The following is a 23435-nucleotide window of genomic DNA, read 5'->3' on the forward strand; positions in this document are numbered from 1 at the left end:
GTGAGGTTGATACTTCCATACCTCCGGAAATACAGCGATATGTAAAGGAATGTTACTAAATGACAGTTGTCCCGTGTATTTCTGTCACAGATATTTGCACTCATTGCAGTTGTGTTGGTGACTGAGCCTCTTTGGCATGGGTTGCCACCTTTTCAAATGGCCATAGTGGGACATTTGCAGGACACACATCAGTGTTTACAGGCCGACACATACCCATGGTCAGTACACAGGATAGCGCATACTGTTATCCTGAATTCATACTTATTCTTGTAGCACTTTAGCTACTTATCATGTTTCATGTAACATTTATGTTTTTTAGATACAGGCATAACTATTTAATGCAACTATTACATAATATATGGGACATAATTATGTCCTACAATCTCGGACATTTGCCCTTTTTAATATTTTTTGTCAGGACACAACTGCCCAGGGAAGGGCTGTCCCTCTTAAAGTGGGACAGGTGGTAACCGTATGCCTACGGCCAGCTATAACCACAGCTACCGTAATGATCTACCTCCGAGTTAGCACTAACAGACACATGATGCAAACACACACACACACACACACACACACACACACACACACACACACACACACACACATTACAGTCCCACAGAAACGCACACGGCACCCTCAACACACACATACACAGACTACGGCAATCACAAACACAGTTGAACACAGTACCTACGTGGACCGCAACACCGTCAGCGATAACTAAATGTCCCTTAATATCATGATACTATTACACGCGGTTCTAGTGTTCCGGTACTGTGTTCTTTCAGTCTTTCAGCCTCGTGATTACGCGTGTCGGTATGTGACACATTCCATAGTTGGCAGTATCGTATTTATTTGTACCTCCATGGTTGTGTACATGTCGTTGACCTATCTACATATTTGCAGATATAGGTGAATCCGTATATATCAACATATATCTCTCTATCACCCTTTCCATCTCTATTATGTATATGTATATATATATATATATATATATATATATATATATATATATATATATATATATATATATATAAAAACAGAGTGTGAAAGGCAGAATACACCTTTCATTGTGTACATGTCAGTGTATACTGTTACCTGGACTCCACATTTGTGTTTGAACCTGTCACATTACACAACTGCCGTTGGTACATCTTGGGTAGCTTAATGTTAGGTGATTGTGTACATGATTGCGTGTTCTACTCCTGGCAGTGGTCATTTTACCCTTCAGAGCAGGCACTATTAGTGCAGGGGTGAATAATGCTGGTTTCACCTGTTCTGGATATCATTGACCATGATCTGCGCGATATTCAGAGAAGCTTAGCCCTGTTTCGTGCATATCCATATAGTCATATTTAAACAACGCTTACCAGCACTGGGCAACGCATATTCCTGCTAACATGTGCTAAACATGATCTGATGACCTGCATCCAACATGCATTATTCGTGCCTTCGGAATTTCGTTACATCCCTTGCAGGACGTGGGACCGGGAACATGCACGACAGTCACTGCATTTACCACTTGGGCATCTGGGATTTTTACACGTGTTATGGCATTTTGCATGTGGACTATACTACGGCTGTTACTCCATACTGTGATCAAATGGGTAACTCAGTTAGTTTACATATGGATGAGACCTATTAATGATATGTCCAAGTGATGTTTAATGGATGTGCTCCAGCATTAGGTATGTATGTCACAGTGAGCCACACACTATAATGTGCTACACCTTCACAAAACCATAGGTGGAGCATGCTGGGGTGACAGATACCTGTCATGATACACCCCATGCTTCGCCACTACATCCATGATTACATTATATGTAGCCCCTCATTAACGCACCAGGGAATCCATGCAGAGTGTGTTGGGAACAGTGATTACACATATGGATGCCGCAATTGACTCTGCTCCACTGAGCGACAGTTGGTTACTCGATGTGGTGACGGCAGCAGACACTGTTTGCCTCGATTGATGAATGGCCTCTGGCAATCGGGCGTGTACCTACCGATGTACCTAGGAACCTATACGCACAGTACCAACATATGCTGATAGGTGTGTGTACTGTTCAGGTGTTGGCATTCCTTGTTCCAATAGCTGTTGTGTGTACAATGGTTGAGGGCTGCCTATGTAGGATTCACACAGTAGGCCACCAATACATTACAATTTACAGGTGGTCGTGTGTGTGTGCCATCCATTTTACTGTGCGTGCAGGTGGAGAGGTGTGTCAGTCTGTAGGGGCCTACACTGTCAGAGTATGCGCTATACGTTCCCTCTTTGCCAAGGCATAGGCATATTGGGCACGCCTCCGTCTGCCCACTGTGGCTGGCACAGGTTGTTCGTGGTCTAAATCCCTCTGTGCCTGTGATGGCCTTGGCAATTGCGGTGGGCTGTGAGGGCCTTCACCATTTTGTCCCTGCTGCAGCTGTTTCCGCAGGATCATATTATGTAGCATGACACATACTATGAGGATGTGGGCACACATGCCTGGAGAGTACTGCAAGGCTCCACTAGATATGTCCAAGCAACGGAACCGTGATTTCAGCATCCCGAACACATGCTCTATGATGATTCTGCTTTGTGCATGTGCCTCATTATGGCATTCTTGCATGGGTGTGTGTGCATTTCTGATGGGAGTCATCATCCATGGCTCCAGTGCATAGCCAGCATTCCCCACAAGGTAGCCATGTGGGATGTCCCCCCCTGACAAATACCTGATACAGCTGGGAGGCATGCCAGATGTGGGAGTCATGGTAGCTTCCAGGGCTGCCAGCACACACATCCATGATAATGCCCTGGGCATTGCACATGACCTGCAGTTGATGGAGTGGTATCCTCTGCAGTTTATGTAGCGCCTACCATGCTCACCGGGTGGTGACTTGATATGTATGTGCGTGCAGTCTATCGCAACCAGTACCTCCGGGTAGTGTGCCACATGGTGGAAGAGACGCATATTGCTGGCCAACTCCTCCTGAGTTTGGGGGAAGTATATATGCTCATTGGCATGTGGTAACATGGCATCCAGGAACTGGTGTAGTACCCCGGATGCTGATGCCTGTGAGATCCGCATTATATCTCCAGTTGGCCTTTGATAGGTACCTTTGGCTAGTATTCGCAAGCTTACACATACCTTAGTGTCCACTGGGATGGGTTCCCTCTGTTGTTTCTGGATCTCAGGCGTGGCCGGCATAGTTCAACTATTTGCTGTAAGATGTCCCTGTCCACCCTGTAATGCTCTGCTATCTCCAGATCATGTAGCCCCTGGTAGGTTACCCTTGGTCTGAACACTCTTCTCCTTCTCCGGGGCCTGCAGTGGTTGTCTGCATCATCCTCCACAACACCGTCGGTCTCTAACACATGGTGATGAATCACAGCTATGGCAGCTCTCAACATGTACATTGTAAAAGTTCCCCGTATGTTTACACCTATGGTGCAGTGTTTGGGAATACACAGGTGTGTGTGGGGTACTTTCACGCTTTATACTATTGTGCTGTGAACACCAATGATGTCATAGGGTGTGTATGTACGATCGTAGCTACAGGGTATCTTATGTGTTTTACGACAGGAACTACTATTGTGGTGCCTTTGGTGTTGAATTACATTTGGCTGCCATGGATTACCTCTTGCCCTTCCCTTTACATTTCTTAACGTTTCACCTCCCATTTTCTGGCATGCATCCAGTAGCCTGCTTTCATTTGTACTTTCCTACACCTCGCTTATCTTGCGTAATGTGTTCTATGGCCGGTCTACTGCAGGTTTGCTTTGCTCTGCTATGACAGTTCTCTTTTCTTTGCAATCTGACACCTCCCCAATCCTGTTTTCCAGGTTTCTGCGAGCAGACTTGTCAGCTGCCGTCAGTTGCCCACTGTGAGTTAATAGGTGTTATTTGCTCAGTTGTACTCCAATTACCCTACTGCGGCATTTCCTTATTTTCTTCCCCTGACCTTCCTGTTTGAGCTATGGTGCATGGCACGTGCGTTCTCTTACCGGGTTTCGGGCACGTTTTCCTCCCCGTACACATGCGCTTGCGGGCACCATATGTGCTCTCAGCTAAACAGTGCTATACCTACCTCCCCACCCCTGTCCTGCGACTTTGCTTAGCAATGGCCAGGCCGGATTTGCATTGCCCCAATGTGCTTACAGCTACGGTAGCACACCCCACTGCTGATGTCATGTATACTTCTAAGCCACTCCTCAGTGTTGTAGCGCTGCACCGTATGATTGTACATCCTTAGTCCAGCGGGACATTTGTGATTCACTATTACCTGCCTCATTTGCACGGCATTGACTACTAATTCCTAGTTACCGTGCCGAACACTGTCACAGACCCTTAGCAACCCTTGCAGCTTGGTTGTGGTGTACCATGCATACCATTGAGTATTATGGTGAAATCATGATTTGTATTACATTGCGATTTTATGACATTTGTATATATTTTCTTTGTGTTCCCATATGCGCACACATGCCCTGGGGTTGTACTTTGCGTTATTGTGGACATGACATTAAATGTTGTTTTTTAGGTGTTGTTCATCTTTTCTTATGCCATTGGCTGTATATTTAGCCATTGGCATATGTTAACTTTGTAATACATGAGTCTGGTCTGCTTTCATAGCTCCGATGTTCTGTTTGGAAAAATGTAAATCGTGTTTTTTGGTGTACATTTCTGTGGGCTTATGTTATGCCTGCACCACTTCATGAATCGCTATGTACTTTCATTTGCATGGTGCGGCACTGCGCATGGGGTGATTAGCATACCTAAGCCGAGGGCTGCGCAGATCTGGCGTACGCCGGTAGTGCACGTGGAATTGGATCGTACCTGAATTGCTCGGCAGCCATGTTTGGCATTATACCGCCTACGCTACGCCTGCGCCTGGCGCAAGCTTCATGAATCCCGGGGACTGTCTGCCAAGTGAGTAGTTCCCACATGCAGGTAGCCTGCGGAACTCTGTCCATTTGGATTAGTTGCTGTATCATGTTAACCAGTAATATGCATTTTGTACCCTGTGGCATAATAGCTTATACAGCTAGGGAAATTACTGCTTCTGATGTTATAACACTGTAGACAATTTTGATGAAGTATAAGTCTGTAACTTAGAAAATGGTTTCCACTTTTCTTGTCCACTTGTTCTTTAGATATCCATATAATGGCTAATGCAAAATTTACAACCAAAGTTTTTTGTAATTTATTTCCTGGTTATGCATTTGCTCCTGCTTCCAAATATTGGCACTGTTTTCAGTCAGCACTAACTTGGAGTTGCAAGATATAACTATAAAATCAGCATGCTGTTAAAATATCTATCCCTGTAATGATGTTCATTTTTAGTTTCCCTTTTTAAAGAGATCAGGGAGAGTGCTTAATGTGAAAAAAAAATTTGCTGCCATCAGGGAAGTTTCTTTTTTGATTTGAGGCTGCAAGAAAGGAATGTGAAATTGCTTAGCAGTTAGCTTTCCCGGCTAATATACAGGATAGGTCTTCTGTTGGTTTTACTAAGTGGGTTGAAAAGAGAATTCTTTGCAGCGAAAAGTAGGTCGAAAAGGCAAAATGAAATGATGTTGTAGAAGTGCCAATTAGATTTAAAATAGAAAACTTAGAGGTGCATTATTGCAAGCCATAAATTCCAAAAAAAAAAAAAAATGTGAAGGAGAAAACCAAACCCTAGTAGAAAGTAAATAGTGACTAGTTCCATTTATGGATACATTTTTTCAAGCTATATTAAGGAATAATTTTATCAAGGTCATGGTTTGAACTGCATGCCAATCATTTTATGGAAACTGAAATTACAACCTAAATTACCATGACAAATATACAAGAACACAAGGTGGTAGGTATTTTCATTGTCATTACTGTAATCTTAAACTATTTCATTCCGATAACCATATATTTAATTTAAGTAACCTGAAGATAAATACTTTCTTGTATAAAAATAAAAGATAAATGTTTGCAAAGTACTCAATATTTCTTAATATTTCACTATTGTGTGGAACTGTTGTTTCAGCTTTTCTGGGAAAAACGGCTGCAGGGTTTAAGTGCTTCTGATGTAACTGAACAAAGTCTTAAAACTATGGAATTGCCTATAGGCCTGCAAGGTATGTATTTGCTACAGCTGTCATGAATAATAATTATTCTGTTTGTAAAACTGCTGGTTTTGTTATTTGCACTTTGTCTGGAGATCTGTCTGTGCTCCTTTTATGCCAGGAGTGTCTGTGGTATCAGGTCAAACATTAAGCAGTGTCTTTCAAATTTAAAACTTGTTAAAACATGCATATTCTTGGCTGTAGCTGAATATTTTTTTTTTTTTAAACCATTGGGTACTGTCGTAACATTTTCTTCTCAGCCAGTAACTTCATAGAGTACCAGAAAGTAATGTCCGTCTCTCATCAGGAGTTAGATTCTCTACATGCTATGAGAGCCTCCCATTATTTTGGAATGAAAATGCTGTCAGTTGCCACTGCAGTGGACCCAGTGTGAGTTTATACATCTGTGCTTCCACACTTTCATCTCAAGTGTGCACGCACTCTGAGTCTATGCTCTTCTGAGAGCCCTAATTATAAGTGCCACAGTCCTTCCCCTAGATGAAGCTGTTGCATCAGGGTTGTGTCAAAATGCTTACCCCAGGGATGGCCATGCTGAGAGTCTCCCCACCTTTTTTTCTCCAGTGCCAGGAGTGCTAATCAAAGCAAGGATGTGTGTGAGGCATAGTCCAGGACAAAATGTCTGCTGTGGAGCTGGATAACTGTAGCAGCAGCTTATGGTATGGACTGGAATGAATGCAACTGTATCTTTGAGTTTGTCCTTCAGTAAAATTTGCTTAACCTGCATGTGTTAAAAGAATTTTTACATGCCCTGTCTTATGGAATAAGACACTGGCATAAGCTTTCCTTTGTTTTTATAGTTTTTGTTAACTGACCCCCCCCACCCAGTTTTTCCTACTTGCAGATTCCTATCAACTGTCCCAGAGCCTTTCATTGTCTACAGGTTTCTGAAATTCTTTTATGCCCTCTGCACTTCTCCATTTCATGTTTATGTCTGGAATTAGACAAACCTTCAACTTAAGCACTCAAACCATTCACTTCTCATACTGGCACTTGCTCAAAACTCATAGCAAGCACTAATAAACCTTAGCACTAGACCCCCCATACTGTAGAGAAGGACAAGGCTCTCTGTTCGACCTTACCAGCCAATCAGTAAAACAGTTCACTGTACCTATCCAGGCATGTCCAGAGGGCAGTTTTAGGTGCACTCTCCGGTCCAGCTGGTGAACCTGGGCATTTTGAGGCAATGTTACAATTGCCTCATGTACACAGACAACCCTCTCCTCCTTCCACCAAACACTAATACATGCGAGAGATACAATTATACAGCCAAACTGGAGACTAAGCTCTCTCAACCCAAGACTGGACCAGGCAGTGAAGAGGAGAAGGGAATTACTTGCATCACACCACCAGTCTCACATAGACCTGTGAAACCAGCACCAGCAAAAAACACACATAAATACACGGAAACATACCCGGAGGCTCTAAATAAAAATCTGCAGAAGCAACAGAGACCTCCAAAGCAGACATCCAAGCAACCTCCACCCCCAACACAAACCATGAAGCACATAATTCACAAAACAAGTGTGCCACACAATCACAGCCCTTAAGGCAAAATAACATACCCAACACACTAGTATTAGATGACTCTATAGTCAGACACACTGATGTCCCACTCACTAGCCTGAACAAGGAGAAGGTTACTGTTAGCTGCCTGTCGGGTGCCAGGATCCACCACATAACACAAGCACTCAGGTCACTCCAGAACAAGTAGAAATATGACTCTGTCATTGTCCATGTTGGTGTGAATGACCTGAGCTGTACCTTCCTGGACTACATGAAAAGAGACATGGAGGAGCTCTCTGATCACATAGCCCAGGCCGATATGACCCTGACCCTGAGTAGCATCCTGCCGTCACCAAGAGTGATACCACGGTATAGAGAAAAAATGATCAGTTTCAACAATTGGCTAAGCTTCTGGTGTCATTCAAAGGAGATCCAGTGTCTGTCAGCCTGGGATGACATGTTCGACAAGCCACGCTGCTTCGCTAGAGACGCCTTGCACCTGTCACCCTTAGGCTTTCGAATACTGGCCAAGGCTCTTGCCACCCCCATAGTGCCTTTTTTAGGCAAGGCTCAAAAGACAAACCCACCGCCATAAATAGCACAAGTAACAAAAAACTGAGGGTAATGCTACTCAAAGCCAGAAGTCTAAACCTCATAATACATGCACTCGAGGCACTCCTCAGTATGGAGAAAATCGATATATGTGCAGTAACAGAAACCTGGTTTAAGGCTCCAGAGAGCACCCCAGCACTATCAGGCTACAACTCATACCATGCATTTCAGTCACAAAACCCGGACCGAAATACAAAAGGCGGGAGAGTATCCATATTCATCAGGGATACACACACCTCCAGGTTAGTGGCACAGCACAATGCTTCAGAGATCATCCAAGTGCAACTAAACAATGGGCAAAACTGCTATTCAGATTATAGCTTGCTACAGATCACCCACCATGTCTCAGGACCCCCACTCCGCATTCCTGGAAACACTGGGAAAAATAAAGGTCCTACCAAACACCCTGATATTGGGTGATTTCAATTACCCAAACATTAACTGGGAGAACTACTCAAGTACAAACTCCCTTGCCCAACATTTCCTAGAATTTATAAACTCAAATGCCCTGGATCAACTGGTCAACACCCCCACCAGCGGTGACAACATATTGGACCTGGTCGTCACCAACATGGCCGACCAGTGTTCCACACCGGAGGTCAACCCCTCGCTGGTTAGATCTGACCACAAACTAATCACTCTGGATATCCACATTCCGCCACCACCCCCAGTCAAAGAAACTATTGTGAAAAACTTTTTAAAAGCAAACTTCACGTTACTTAAGACCGAGGTGGGAAGTTTCAAAGTCCCCATGCTAAAGGATAATGCTGTCCAAGCTGCAAAATCATTTATTAATGCACCCTACGGGCACCTACAAGAAGGCATGGATCTTGCTATCCCAAACAAATCCAAGACTCACTCCTCCAAGAAAAGGAAACCAGTCTGGTGGACCCCTGCCATAAACAAGCTATACAATAGAAGGAGGAAACTAGTACAGAAAATAGTAAAATTCCAAGAAGGGAAAACATTCCTGATCAGTATCAGCAAGAAACAAACTACATTCTCTCATAAAATCATCCAAGGCTATGTTCGAAAGAAAAATTGCCATGGACTCCAAAGATATCCACAAGGCATTCTTTAGCTATGTCAAGAATCTAAGTGGCAATTCTCAGATCTGCTCTGAGTTGGTGCAGAATGGCACAAAATACACTGAACTGACCGATATAGCCAACATCCTGGCAGACAGGTTCAGTGCAAACTTCACCCCCCTCTCACCCCCAAAAGGGCCCATAACTATACCAGAAGAATGTAGTGCCCCTGAAATCACAGACACTCAGGTTAAAACAGCCCTCTCCAAAGCCAAAAGCACAGCATCAGTGGGACCGGACAGTGCCCAGGCTGTGTCCTATACAAGCTCAAAGATGAACTAACCCCTCACCTAAACACACTGTTTAAACTCAGCCTCTCCACAGGCTACGTGCCCACAGAGTGGCGCACAGCAACAGTTATTCCACTCCACAAAGTTGGAGCCACAACGGACCCCGAGAACTATCGCCCTATAAGCCTGACTAGCTTGGTCTACAAAGCTATGGAGTGCATCATCATGGACCTCATTAACAGACATTGGAAACCTTCAAATACTGGACCCTACCCAGTTCGGCTTTAAGGGCAGATCATGCCTCCTAAACCTGGTGGACTTCTTTGAGACAGTTACCAAGGCTATAGATGAGGGAAAGGCAGTCCACACAGCATACCTAGACCTTGCAAAGGCCTTCGACAGCATTCCCCACTCAGGTTTTATAGACAAGCTCACCAGTCTGAACATAAACACCTACGTCACAAGATGGGTTGCCAACTGGCTCACAGACAGAACCCACATGGTAAGAGTTGCGGGAGCTAGGTCTGACTCTAAACTGGTTACAAGTGGCGTTCCCCAGCGCTCAGTCGTAGGACCCCTCCTGTTTGGCATATACTTCTCAGAGGTACAGGCAAGCACAGGAGGAGTATGGCTGACCAAGTTCACAGACGACTGCAAACTAGGGACTATAATTGACTCTCCGGCTGACACAGACATCCTCCAAAATGGTCTCACTGTGACAGATACCTGGTGTCAAAACCATGGCCTCAAGCTAAATGCCAAAAAGTGCATAGTCATCCCCTTTGGAAAAAACAAAGTACCCACAAACTACCACATAGGTGGTAGCCCCCTAAATACGGAAGACATAATAAGGGATCTGTGGACCCAAGTAGATAGTAACCTCTCCTTTGATAATCACATTGCCAAAGTGGTTAGAAAATCCTTCTATGTGGCCCACCTAATCACAAAAGGGTTTGCATCCAGATTGAAAGAGGTCATTGTGCCCCTCTCTGCATCACTCATCTCTGTCAGTGTTCCCTGACTGACTGTATCCATTTACTGTCATTTTTAAAAGTGTAAAGTCTTCATTATTTCCACTGTTTTTCTTGTTGGGGAATACGTAAGCAGCGAGGTACAAAGATGTATGTGCTTGATACATGTTATTGTATCACTAGTGGTATTGTGAGGTATGAGCCCAAAGAGTGAATGTCTTGTAACTTCTGGACGTGTGGTAATAGCTGTGCCATGTCTGCCACCTTGTGCTTCATTGCACTTGCTTAAAGGTTTTTGTTCACCCATTTGAATTTTATGTTTGTTAACTTATGTAAGACAATCATATTTTATAGTGCATTTTAATGTAAGGTAGATATTCCACCAGTTTTATTTTATTTTTAAATTTTTTTATTGCAACCATTATTAATGTCACATAACATGTTTGCAGTAGATTATATGCACGAAAGAAGGGTAAAAATGTATCTTTTCCATTACATGCATTACGTTCCATAATGTTTAACCATCTGACCTACCATAGTAGATAACTGAATACTGCCTTAAATGTCAATATTGCTACCTCTGCACATGGTTAAAACCCATATTATGTCAATTCTGTGCTAAGTAGTTAGACAGTAGAACAGTTCAGAAATGGAAAATAAATGTGTCCGAAGTAGAAAAATGTAAAGAATGCTCAAGTCTTGAATTAGGGACTTAAAATAGTAATTACAGTTGCTTATTTGCATACCTGAATGTTTACAGTGTACAATCATTTCAGACTTGTTAAATTTCAATGTTTAATGAGTCCGGTTCTTACACCTGGTCCAGTGGTCCATTTCCACAGCTAAAATTTCCCCAAAATTCTAGATTCCATGGCTTCAGCTGTCTGGCTAAAGGAACCATGAGAAGTATTTAGTGGTTCCCCAAATCTGATTGGACCCAATACCAGCATAATATATTATTTCTTGTTCCAGTTCTTAATTTCATCAAAAAAGAACTCCTGTGACTGTTGCGTCTGTTAGTTAAATGTTGGTCTTCTTCTCTTATCTCATTCTAAGTCTATCATTCACAGTAGCATATTATTTTCTGGTGTCCAAAAGGCTCAAAGTTCTGTTGATTTGGAATTCCAGTTTCAGGGATGAATACTAAAATGATTGCCCTGATAAAGCTTAAAAAAAAAACTTTGAATCAGCTGTGGACTCCAGGGCAATACTACAGTGATGTGGTTTGGTTCATGGGGGGACAAGTTTTGCACCTTGTGCAGCCTAGCCGTGTTTGCTTGGGGACTAGCAAGAAAGCACCATCTCTGCCTTCAGGCAACTTACATTCCATCAGAGCATTATTGCAGACTCCCTTTTCAGATCCAGGATAACCCCTCACAAATAGATGATACACCCAGAGGACTTCAAAGAGGTTAACTATCTTTGGGAGTTCAAGTAAATCCGTTTGCCTCCATCCACAGCAGAGAGTTACAGAATTTCTGTATCTGGATTCCTTGCAGTCAGGCCTGAAGAGAGAATGCCTTTCTTTTCCTTTCCTTTCCCATGGAAGGCAGTGTTCCTCTATGCCTCCCCCCTTTCCAGTCTTAATAAAGATCAAAAAGGACTCCCAAGAAATGTTGGTAATTCCCTTTTAGTCCAGACAGGATTAGTTCTCCTAATCCTAGAATCTTCCACAGAGTGGACCTAATCTTACAGGATGAGATCTCTCATTCACACCAACATTTAAAGCCTACATCTGACTGATTGGAATTGGGTACCTCTTTTGCAACAGTTATTAAAGAAGCTAGAAAACTTGCTAATAGCAAATCATATTTAGGCAAATGGAAGTGATTTTCTTGTGGGGAGTTGTGTATTATACCAACTAGAAGGCGTGTAGCTCTACCCTGAGATCTTAATTTTGTATAGGAGCATCTAACCTTACCTCCATTTGAACCTGCAGCTAGCACTTCCCTAAAGTTCCTGTCTTTGAAGACACTTTTGCTTATTCAAACTTCATCTAGACAAGTATCTGAGTTGCAAGCCCTTAGTCTGCTCAGCCCTTTTTGTCTTTCACAGAGATAGTCACTGTTGAAGCTAATTCTTAATTTTTCCCAAGGTTGTTTCTGAGCTTACTTTAAATCCATCTGTTTACCTACCCATTTTCATTCCCCAGCCGAACAAATGAGAGAGAATTCCACATTCCGTGGAACTTGTATTGTTAACTTATTCTACAGCTTACCAAACAACTCCCTGATTACCGATTAACAAAAGACACGCGATTACAATGTAACCCCTTCATCCATCCTGTTCAGTATAGGTCCACATTTGTATAAGAATCACTACATTAACCCTAAAATACTCCATACATCCAAAAGAGGTTCAAAGGTACCATCACTGACTGTTCAACAAAAACTTTAAAATTCATACAGGTGTATTACTGAATCTACTGGTAGCAGGTAATATTCACCCCAACCCTAGACCCTGTCAGGCACTAACCTAAACTTCTTGTGGCAAAATAAGAAATAGCAACAAAATATTCCATATGAACTTTATAAGCATTTTAAATTCCCAGAACTACACACATGGATAAAATATCCCTACCCCTGACATATTAGCAGTAACAGAATGTTGACTAAAACAACATATTTCCACAGAAATAGCCCCACCCAGCCCCCTGGTTTGAACATCCTTGGAACTGATGGATTAAAAAAAGCTGGAGTAGGAGCAATAATGTACCCCAGAAGCCTAAACACGTCACCTTTCCCCATGACTTATACCCTCTTCCCTTAATTTCAAACTACTTGAAACTAAACGCACATAGAACAGTATGTATAGCAGCCTTTTATTATCCCACCTAGAGACAATTTTAGTACATTGGAGGACACCCTATCATGGCTGTTTGATAATGTACACACAGACAATTATACTAGCTGATGTGAAAATGACTGGTAAAGTATTTCTTCCAGCTTATCAGTGATCCTACCAAAATCAACCTGAAAAATGTTAAAACTACCACCTTGGACTGCTTTATTAACAAGTCACTCTAACAATATAAGCCCCCATGACACCTTAGCTAGCACACTTAGTGACCACCTGCCCATATATGCCACAAGAGAATGCCATATTTCTCTCAGGGAGCACATGCAAATCCTCTTACAACATGAACAGCTTCGACCCACACCCAAACACCTCACAACAGTCTCACAACTGGAGCATCCTAAAAATCTTGCCACTAGATAATGCTGTCTATTTTAATAAAATATTTATGGAACTGCTAAACAGCATGGCCTCCATTTTGCTTAAGATTGCAAAACAGCCCTGCTCCTTGGCTCACTTGTACTACAAGGAGATTTAATGAGTAATACAGAAAGCCCAAAAGGCATGGCTCAGTAATAAAATGGAAAGCAATCAATTGTATAAATGCTTGCAAAATAAAGCCAAATGCCACATTAAGCTTGACAAGGAACTGTATTACTCCAATTTGCAGAATAGATGCTACAAAAATTCTAGAAAAGTCTGGGTCACCATATCTAATATACTACATCCTGGCTCAAATAAACTACCAAACCTCAACCTGCATTGCTCACCGGAAGATACAGGTAACACTTTCAGTAATCACTTTATCTCTAGCATTGCTAAACTATTACAGAACAAAACTCAGAACATATCGACCTCTAATAATCTGACCTCAACCCACTTATTCTCACCTCCCATTTCCATAAATACTTACCCTTTCTCCTTTTAACCAGTGTCTACCATAATGATCAACTAGCTTCAAATAGAATTCATGGTAATTTATTTTTAAAATAGCAGCCAGCTCAATTATCTTCCCAATATCCAATCTCATAAATAGGTCTTCAGGAATTGCATGTCCCAGACATATAGAAAAAAAAATCAGATTATCCCATAAAGAAGGTAACTTCAATGATATATCCAATTTTAGACCAATTAGTATTTCTTCCCCTTTTAGAAATACTTAAAAATGCATTCATAATCAATTAATGGCTCGTATACCGACTCCTTACCCCTTCACAACATTGTTTCAGACCAAAGCATAGGACTACCACATCTCTCTCAAACTTCACCAACACTGTTGACCAGGTTCCTATTAGATGACCGAAGGCGCATTCTGTCGAATGCGTCTTGGTCGAATTTAAAACAATGAAAAGGCAAAATAGCGAAGCGGCTTTTAAGCAAATCTTTTCAGGGAAAGAATTTGCTTGGCTGCTTCCTTTACTTTGCCGTTTTCGGCACTGTAGTGCAATCTCGGAGTTGGTATATTTAAGTAAGGGGGGGGTGAAGCCCCCCACTTCTCAGTATATGTATTCCTTTTGTTTTGGAACAGCTGTTCTGAGCTTTCAAGATTGTAAGCTTTCACTTACGTGGGGCCGATTATTCATCGTTCTCGTTTTTAAGCGTTCGATGATATACTATAGACTGTTGACCTACCCAGAGACAAAGGCCAACTGGTTTCTGCCTTGTTCCTGGATCTGTTCTGCGCTTTTGATACGGTTTCCCACTGCTTTCTGTTAGAACACCTCTCTTCACTTGGTCTATCAAACACCTCCACCAGTTGGCTCTTCAGTTAACTTTCCAATAGACTGCAGTCTGTTAAATGGATTTATTCTTACTCATTCTCCCTACCCATCAAAACAGGTGTTACCCAATGTTCCATACTGATAAATAAATAACTCCCAAACGCTAAAGGTGGTCTGTCACAAAAATAGTCAATATTGGCAGAAAAAAGACAGAAAATCCACCCAAGGATGGCCAATACGATCTGAGGAAGACAACAGTCGAAAGCGCTTATCGGATATCTTCAAGGGACAGTTTTGAGCTTTTTTATTTTTCATTTTATTTTCAAGTCAAAGTTTTATTCGTATTAAAGGACTACATTTTAATTGGAACACTTGTGGATTTCGTTGATTGGCCATCCTTGGGTGGATTTTCTGTCTTTTTTCTGCCAATGTTCCATACTGGGGCCACTACTTTTCAACATATTTACCATAAACTACTCTCTGGCAAATGTCAAGCATCCCTCATACAGTATGCTGATGACTTCACATTAATCTATTCTGCCAATAACCTTATTATTCTACAACACCTCACCCAGGATTCATTTTCATCTTTTGTAAGCTGGCTCAGTAACTCCCAGCTTTACTTAGTCCAAAAAAAAGAAGAAAAATACTGCTGCTATTTGTCTCAGGAGCCTCTATCTCAAATAAAATTTATCCATAACAGCATCTGGTAACACCCCTAAAAAGTTATCCCCCATTCCAAGCTACTAGGCATGAAAGTTGATGATAACTTGAAAATCTGATGATGCCAGTTTTCATTTTGTCCTCAACTGTTGGGCTCCAATCCAGTCCCTTGGATCTTACTCTATCATTGCTAAAGCTCATGGCAACCGAACCCTCTCTAGCTTCTCCCTTACCCATAATGCACCACCCCAATTACCTCGGATATCATTTGCTGCTTCAGGCAAAAGACATGGTCTTCACGCTCTAGCATACACCAGATAAGTTTCATATTTTCTTTCAAATCTTGTTTAAAAAAAAAAACGTTTTATCTTTTCCCTTATCATCTGTAAATTTCTTGTAGTTTTTCTTATTTTCTCATATTTTCTTCTATCCTTAGTACATTTTCTGTACATCTCCGATACTATTGTTAGTGTCTCACTTCACCCTGCGACACTGTTGTAGTTCCTTTTTTTTTTCATTGTTGGTATTTCCATCTCCCCGTTCCCTCTTTTCCCCTCTATTAAAAAATAGAGTTTTTTTTTTATCTGTTCTATTCAGTTTTGTTAACTATGGTAGATAAACTGTCAGGATTTAAAACATGTATGAATTGTGGGTACAAGCTGCTACTATCTGTTACCCACACATTATGCATCTGTTTAAGTCCTCTCCATTTGCAAGAAGATTGCTGTATGTCATGGTTTTAACCCTTGTGCTTTAGTAGAGCGGAAAAATAACCTGATTCTAAAAGGTCTTCCTTCATCTTTTGGAGAGGCTATATCGGCATGATCTTCCATTCCAGAAGATTTTTTGAGTTTTGAACTAAGTTGAAAAGTTCAAAACTCAAAAAAATCGTCTTTTCCAAAGTTATCTTAATCCTCCTCAGCTTTGGACTCTTTCAGAAAGAAGTCTCAAAAAGGATCCTGTCTCAACCCCGGAACCTACAAAGGCTAAAACACTTAACATAAATGTTAAATAAATCTATGACAGTATCAAAGAAACATTATCTGATCTGACGCCACTTAAGTCAGATTCAATGGAATTGTAGCTCTTGGAGATGATTTTGTCTGATCAGGGGCAATCTGCCAAATTGCTACCCAGGGCAAGGTATTCTTGTCTCTGGATCCTGTTCCTGACAGGGTACCTTTCACATTATTGGAAAGACACAGGTCACCTTCCATTTACTCCACTCACTCTTCCAGAATCCTTACAGAAGAAGATTTGGAGAGACCTGGTGAAGAAGATTCTCTTGGTGCAGAGCCAGATTGGTGATACTTTGGCTCCTACCCCTCTGGGTCAGGAGATCCATATATCTGCTACTCCACTGTTACAGATTCCACTAACTCCTGTAGCTTCAGACTTATTGGACCTGAGTCTTCTGGATCTGTCTGATTCAAATCTGAAAATAACTTTATCCTCAGATCTGAGATCTATTCCGAGGGCTCAGATTCCATCTGATCTGGAGAAATCCTGGAGCCGTAGTCTACCTGTCGGATCCAATGTGTTGCTTTCAACCCTGAAGCTTTCGGAGCCATCTCTACACCTCAGAGCCTTGGCACTGAATAGCTTGGCTCTGGTTTACATCTCCGAAGTTTTGGCCTCGGAGCAGAGGAGGCCTATGATTCAGAAGCTTGTCTTTTCAGATCCAACTCTCCATCTCTCTCTCTCTGTCTACCTGCCTGTCTCTCTCGGTCTCTGTCTGTCTCTCTCTCTCTCTCTCTCAGTCTCTCTTTCTCTGTCTCTCTCTGTTTCTCTCTCTCTCTCTGTGTCTCTGTCTCTCTTTCTGTTTGCCTGTCCCTCTCTGTCTGCCTGTCTCTCTCTGTCTGTCTGTCTCTCTGTGTCTCAGTCTTTCTCTCTGTCTCTGTGTCTCTGTCTCTCCCCAAGCCACTCTGCCTCCCAGGCTGCAAAGAGAGTATTTCCTGCCTTGACAGTTCAGATGGATCCTTCCCTCTTGGATCCTAAGACCCTGCTGTTGCTCGCCAGATCAGAATAAAACAGGTGAGCATCATGGGTTCTTGTTCAGCAGCTTTATTGTATAGAAACACATCAAAAATGAGATTAAGTGACTTTAACTTATAAACAGACTAGCTATCATGTACATAGATGTTAACACTCTGGCTGCAGCTTCAAAATGGCATTAAAGCTAACACTTGCTTGGTATTTATATGCACACACAGATCTTGGAAATGCTTCTTAAAGGTACAGCACACCTGTTATTCTACATCCTCCCTCTTTGAGAAAATGAGTTGGGCATTATCGCTGATATTAGTGAATATGCAATTTACACAGAAATGATTTCCATCATGCAATTATACAAAGCTTGATACATATATACAACTATGTCCAAGTTGCTTTGTATTTCACACTAGGCTTTGAAATATGACCAAACATATTGTGTGACATAAAATATGGGACCTGGTTTAGCAACTGGGATTGTCTCTGCCAACTGTTCCATCTTAGGAACACTGGAATCATCTGCCAGAACAGTATCAGGAATCAAGACACGTTCTGCAACAGCAATATCATCTGGATTGCTCTGAGAGTTGTAGAGTTTTTATCACAGATATGATGCAGCGGTAATGGTTCTGCTACAGGAAGAAAATGTCTGATTTCTCCTGTACTCCACACCCTCGGATTTAACAAAATAGGATTTTGGCTCTGCACAAATACTTGTTACTTGTCCAATTTGGTCGAAACCTTTAGCTGTTTGTATCTTCACTGTCTCCCCCTTTTCTAGTGGATGAAGAAATCTGCTCGACTTGTCATAGCTGGACATTGGAAAGAATGCTTTCTAGATAACTGGGCTTTGATTGCTTGGTTGTTCTTAGATTTAGGCCTCTGTAAACTAGAACTGATAGGCAATGTTGTTCTGGTTTGCTTAGATAGAAGTCTCCTGAGCAGGTGAGCCAAGTATATCAAGTATATCGTCATGAGTATGTTTCTGAGATTGTGTAAATTCAAAAAAAATCATCAGTATTGTCACGCTTTGACTTCTCAAGTAATTGCTTTGCACTCAGTACTGCACATTCAGCAAGTCCATTTGATTTTGGATACTCTGGGCTACTAGTCATATGTACAAAGTCCAATTCTCTGTCAAATTTCTGAAACAATTGACTGCTGAATTGTATACCATTGTCAGAGATTAATTTCTGTGGACTGCCATGGACTGAGAAATGGTGTATCTGAAGTAGGTAACTTCATTTGATCATCAACCTGTGGGTATCGGATCCGACCCGGATCCGAGCCAGCAGCTTTCCAAGCTAGAGATCTGAGCTCCAAGCCCCTCCCCCTTACCCATAATACCCTGCTACCTCCTTCCAATCCTTAGATCTCATTTGCTGCGGCTTTGTCAAGCACGAGTTTCTCAAGCTCCTAGCGTTAGGCGATCTGTGAGTAAAAATCTTATTAGTTTTAGTGTATGTGTGGACAGTTTAACCTCTTAGCTTAAACCCCTGAGTTTTTTTCCATTCCCCCGTAGTTTAAAACCTAGTAATTTCCCCCCTCCTTTTCTCTTAGGTTTTGTGTGAGGCATGTGTGTGTGTGTGTGTTTTTCCTTAGATATTATGGCCGAGGCTCCTAAGGCCATTTTTTCTAAGTGTACTGAGTGTGGCCATATGCTTTCCCCAGCGGATGGACACACTCAGTGCGTCCTCTGCCTGGGGGTAACGCACTTGTCATCGGGCTGCCAAATTTGTGCAGCTTTTAACCCCCAGGCCCTGAGGGATAGAAGGAATAAGCTGATTCTGGCGGGTCTTCTACCCGCGGAATCGGCTTCCTCCTCCTCTCCCTCAGTGGCTTCAGCCACGGCTGCGGCTGTTCGGCCTTTTGTCCTCTCTCCCCTGGCTGGGACTCAACCTCCCATTTCTTCCCAGGGAGAGAGGGACTCTAGGAGAGAAAAGAATGAAAGGAGAGAGAGAGAGAGAGAGAGAGAGAGAGAGAAGAGGGAGAAAGAGAGGCATAGAAGCCACAAGCGGCGGGCCGACTCTGCCCTCTCGGCCCCGCCTGCCAAGATGTTCTCCTCACCTCAGGAGGTCTCTGGGCCTTCTTCCCCTCGGTTCCGTTCCCCACTCTTCTCACCGGAGCTGGAGGAGGAGGCCCGACCATCGTCAAGGTCGTCGCAGCAGCCCTCCCGGCCAGCTTCAGCGGCCTGCTCTAGATTGACCAGTAGTCTCTCCGACGCTGATATGGACCGGATGATGCGTCGTTTTTTCCAAACCCAGCTGCAGATGTGAGTGCTGCTGCCTCCCCCCCTCCCGGGGGGGGGGGAGATCAGACCCACTTTTTGCCCCGATAGCTCCTTCTCCAATCCACTATCAGGTTTCGGATCTGAGGAGTCTCGGAATCAGGGAGTCGGCACCGACGGATCTGAAGTAGGAACTTCATTTGTCAGCAACCTTTGGGATACGGATCCGATCTCGGATCCGAGCCGGCAACTTTTACCACAGCATAGATCCGAGCTCCTAGCTCCTCCCTTTACCCACAATCCCCTGCCAACCCTAACTGACCTCAGATCTAGTTTGCCGCGCTTCAAGCCAACAAGCTGGATTTTGAGCTCCTGGCAATTCGGAGGTTTTTTGTGAGAAAAATCTTAGAATTTTTGTACTTTCTTGTGTGATTGTGTGAGTTTGTTTAGGTTCCCTCTTAAATATCTATTTTTTGTTGTAAATTTTTCTTCCCTACCCTCGCTGGTCCGTAGTGTGTGCTTGTGGCGTGTTAGGGACCTAGTGAGTGTGTTTTCCGTTCAACATGTCGGAGGCCCCTAAAGCCATCTTTTCAAAATGTACCGAGTGTGGCCATAAGCTCTCACCGGTGGATGACCACACCCGCTGCGTTAGGTGCCTTAGGGTTGAACACCTTTCCTCGGGTTGCACAATTTGTGCAGTGTTCAACCCCAGGGCACTTAAGGACCGGAGATCAAAGCAGATTCTGGTGGGCCTTTTGCCCCCGGACTCGGTTCCGACCTCCGGTTCTTCGGTGGCAGCTACCCAGTCCTTGGTAGTAGCCACCCCTGCCTCCCTTCCTCCGGTCGGGACTCAACCTCCCGTTTTGGCTCCGGAGGAGAGGGAGGCCGGAAAAACCAAAAGGAAGGAGAAGCACCATAAGCGGCGGGCCAAGGACTCTTCCTCGGCCCCGCCCGCCAAGCGGGCTTCTCCATCCAGGGTTTCTGGATTGCCTCCTCCTCGGCTCCGGTCCCCTTGTTTTTCACCGGGACCTGGGGAGGAGGCAAACCCGGTCCCCGTCGAGGTCATCGAGGCGTCACTCTAGGTCTGCCTCGGTGACCTCGTCGAGGTCTACATTTAGTATGTCAGATGCAGACATGGACTGGATGATGAGGAGGTTCATCCCGGCCCAGCTGCAGATGGGAGTGCTCTTGCCCCCCCCCCCTCCGGGGGGGAGCTCGACCCCATTTTTTGCCCCAATCGCTCCTTCTCCGTCCCGTTTCCCGGGTTCGGAGCACTCGGAGCCGAGCCGCGTCGGATCCAGGGGTGTGTCGGAGCCGACAGTACTAGTTATTTCGGCTCCGACTGGTCCCTCGAGTTTGTCGGATCTGACCTCTCGGAGCCGTGGGCGGAGCTTTGGATCCGAGGGACTTTGTGTGACTTCGGCTCCATCCTGGTAGGAGCACACGGGTCCTTCGGATCCGACGGTCTCAGCCCCGGATCCGGTCCCCGCTTCAGATCCGAGTGGGAGCCAACTCTCAGAGCCTATTGAGAGTAGCTCCCCCTCGGCTTTCGCGGTGGTGGAGAGGGCACTGTTGAGTGTATCCGGACCCCCAGTCCTGGCTTCGGCAACTCCCTGCACTCCCTCTCAGCTGGTCCGGGCTCCCATCACCTGGCCTTCGGGACAGCGTGCTTCAACATCTCTGGGTGTTCCTGCGGAACGTGATATTGCTGGTGAGTCTTCCTCAGACAGCCCCCCCGAAGAGGTCCCTCACAAAGCCAAGTGTAAGAGCAGGCACATGGACTGCCCTGAGTCCCTTACCGAAGATACGGGCTTAGATGAAGGGAAGGCTCCCCAAGGTCACCCCCCGAGGATGTCTCCTTTGGAGACATCATGGAGATGCTCAGGATTGGGGGGGGTGGTCTGCCCCCAAGGCTTCCTCCGATGAGTCCGTATTCCTAGAGGCATTCGAAGCAGGACCATCTACCTCTTGGGTGACCCCTCCCCCCGACCCCCTGGTGGACCTTATTTCCACCAGGGCTTGGAAGGAGCCGGACACTGTGGAGCCAATCCCCAAGCACCCTGATAGGATCCTGAGTCCCCCTGCTGAGAGAACCCACTGGAGCAGAGGTCCACCTGTGGATGCCATGTTGCTGGCGGCGGCCACCAAGAGAGAGTTGGCTCAGGAGAGCTCTGCGGTCCACCCGCCGAGTAAGGACTCTCGAGCGATGGACCGCCTGGGGAAGCGGGTCTTTAGTTCAGCAACCTTCTCCATGAGAGCGCTGAACTATATGACACACGTCATCCGGATGCAGCGGGATCTAATAAAAGAATACGCTGCATCCCCCCCAGAGTCCATGTCGGAAGGAGACAAGCATCGGTACTCCTCCCGAATGTCTACTCTACATTCAGTTTCTAACACCTCTATGCGGCTCTTGTCACACGCCACTGAAGGAGCCGCTAGAGCCGGCAGAGCCGGCCTGGTAATCAGGCATCAGGCCTGGCTCTGACACTGTGACTTCTCGGAACCCTTTAAGGCGTCATTCGCGAATGCCCCCTTTGATGGTTCTGCACTTTTTGGCAAAACCGTTCGCGACACTTTAGTCCAGAGCGAGAAAGACGGGAAGACTTTGTCTGCCGTCGGAGTCCGCTTCTCTGCTCCCCAGAGGCCCTTTTCTAAGAACCAAAAGGGTCAGAAGAAGATGTGGTTCGGAAAATCGCATCAGTCCCAGTCTACTTCGGACAACCAGTCCTCTCTTGGCAGAGGAGGACAGGGAGGATGCTGCCCAAGAGGCAGAGGGGGGTCCCAGAAACTTTGGGTCCAGAGAACCCTTCTCTGAGAGGCCCACGCAGAACCCCTGAGGGGTTGCCCGGCTGCTCCACTCTGGAGGCAGTCGGGGGGCGTTTTTCGAAGCACCTCGCAATGTGGGAGTCCATAACAACAGATCGCTGGGTGCTTCGCATCATATCCAGAGGTTACCAAATTCCCTTTATTGTAACCCCCAAAATCAGAAGCCTCCCCGACGTACCACCCAATCAGAGGGAGGCAGCTGCTACAGAAATTTAGCAGCTTTTACAAAAAAGAGCCATCCAACCCGTCTCCCCAGATCAGTTTGGATCGGGGTTTTACTCCAGGTTCTTTCTGGTGCCAAAAAAGACAGGGGACTTGAGACCCATTCTCGATCTCTCTCTCCTGAACTTGGCAGTACCCAAAGAAAAGTTCCGAATGGTCACCTTACAATCTATTCTCCCCCTATTACGGGAGAACGATTGGATGTGCTCGATAGACCTCAAGGATGCGTACTACCACATCCTAGTGGACAGACGCTCCAGGAGGTTCCTCCGCTTCCGGCTGGGAGCCAGTCACTTTCAGTTCAGGGCCCTTCCCTTCGGTCTCACCTCAGCCCCCAGGGTGTTCACCAAAGTCTTGGCGGTCATAGCGGCCCACCTGAGGCTTCAGGGAATTCAGGTCTTTCCCTACCTGGACGACTGGCTCCTCATCGCCCCAACAAGGCATCTGCTCTGTTCAGGCAGGGATTACTTCCTCGACCTTGCTCCAC

General features: G+C 44.6%; 1 protein-coding gene across 1 annotated transcript in view; it reads left to right on the forward strand.

Annotated features, from left to right (window-relative positions):
• The window catches only part of LOC122810582 (methyl-CpG-binding domain protein 2-like), a gene marked incomplete at its 3' end in the record, with an annotated part of 395833 nt that overhangs the window by 291409 nt on the left and 80989 nt on the right, over positions 1-23435 (forward strand). The window contains 1 exon segment of the mRNA XM_044082163.1: positions 5995-6085. Within this exon segment, the coding sequence (XP_043938098.1) occupies positions 5995-6085 (91 nt within the window).

The sequence above is a fragment of the Protopterus annectens genome, chromosome 1.part1, assembly GCF_019279795.1.
Source record: "Protopterus annectens isolate FY-2018-M chromosome 1.part1, PAN1.0, whole genome shotgun sequence".
Lineage (NCBI taxonomy): Eukaryota > Metazoa > Chordata > Ceratodontiformes > Protopteridae > Protopterus > Protopterus annectens.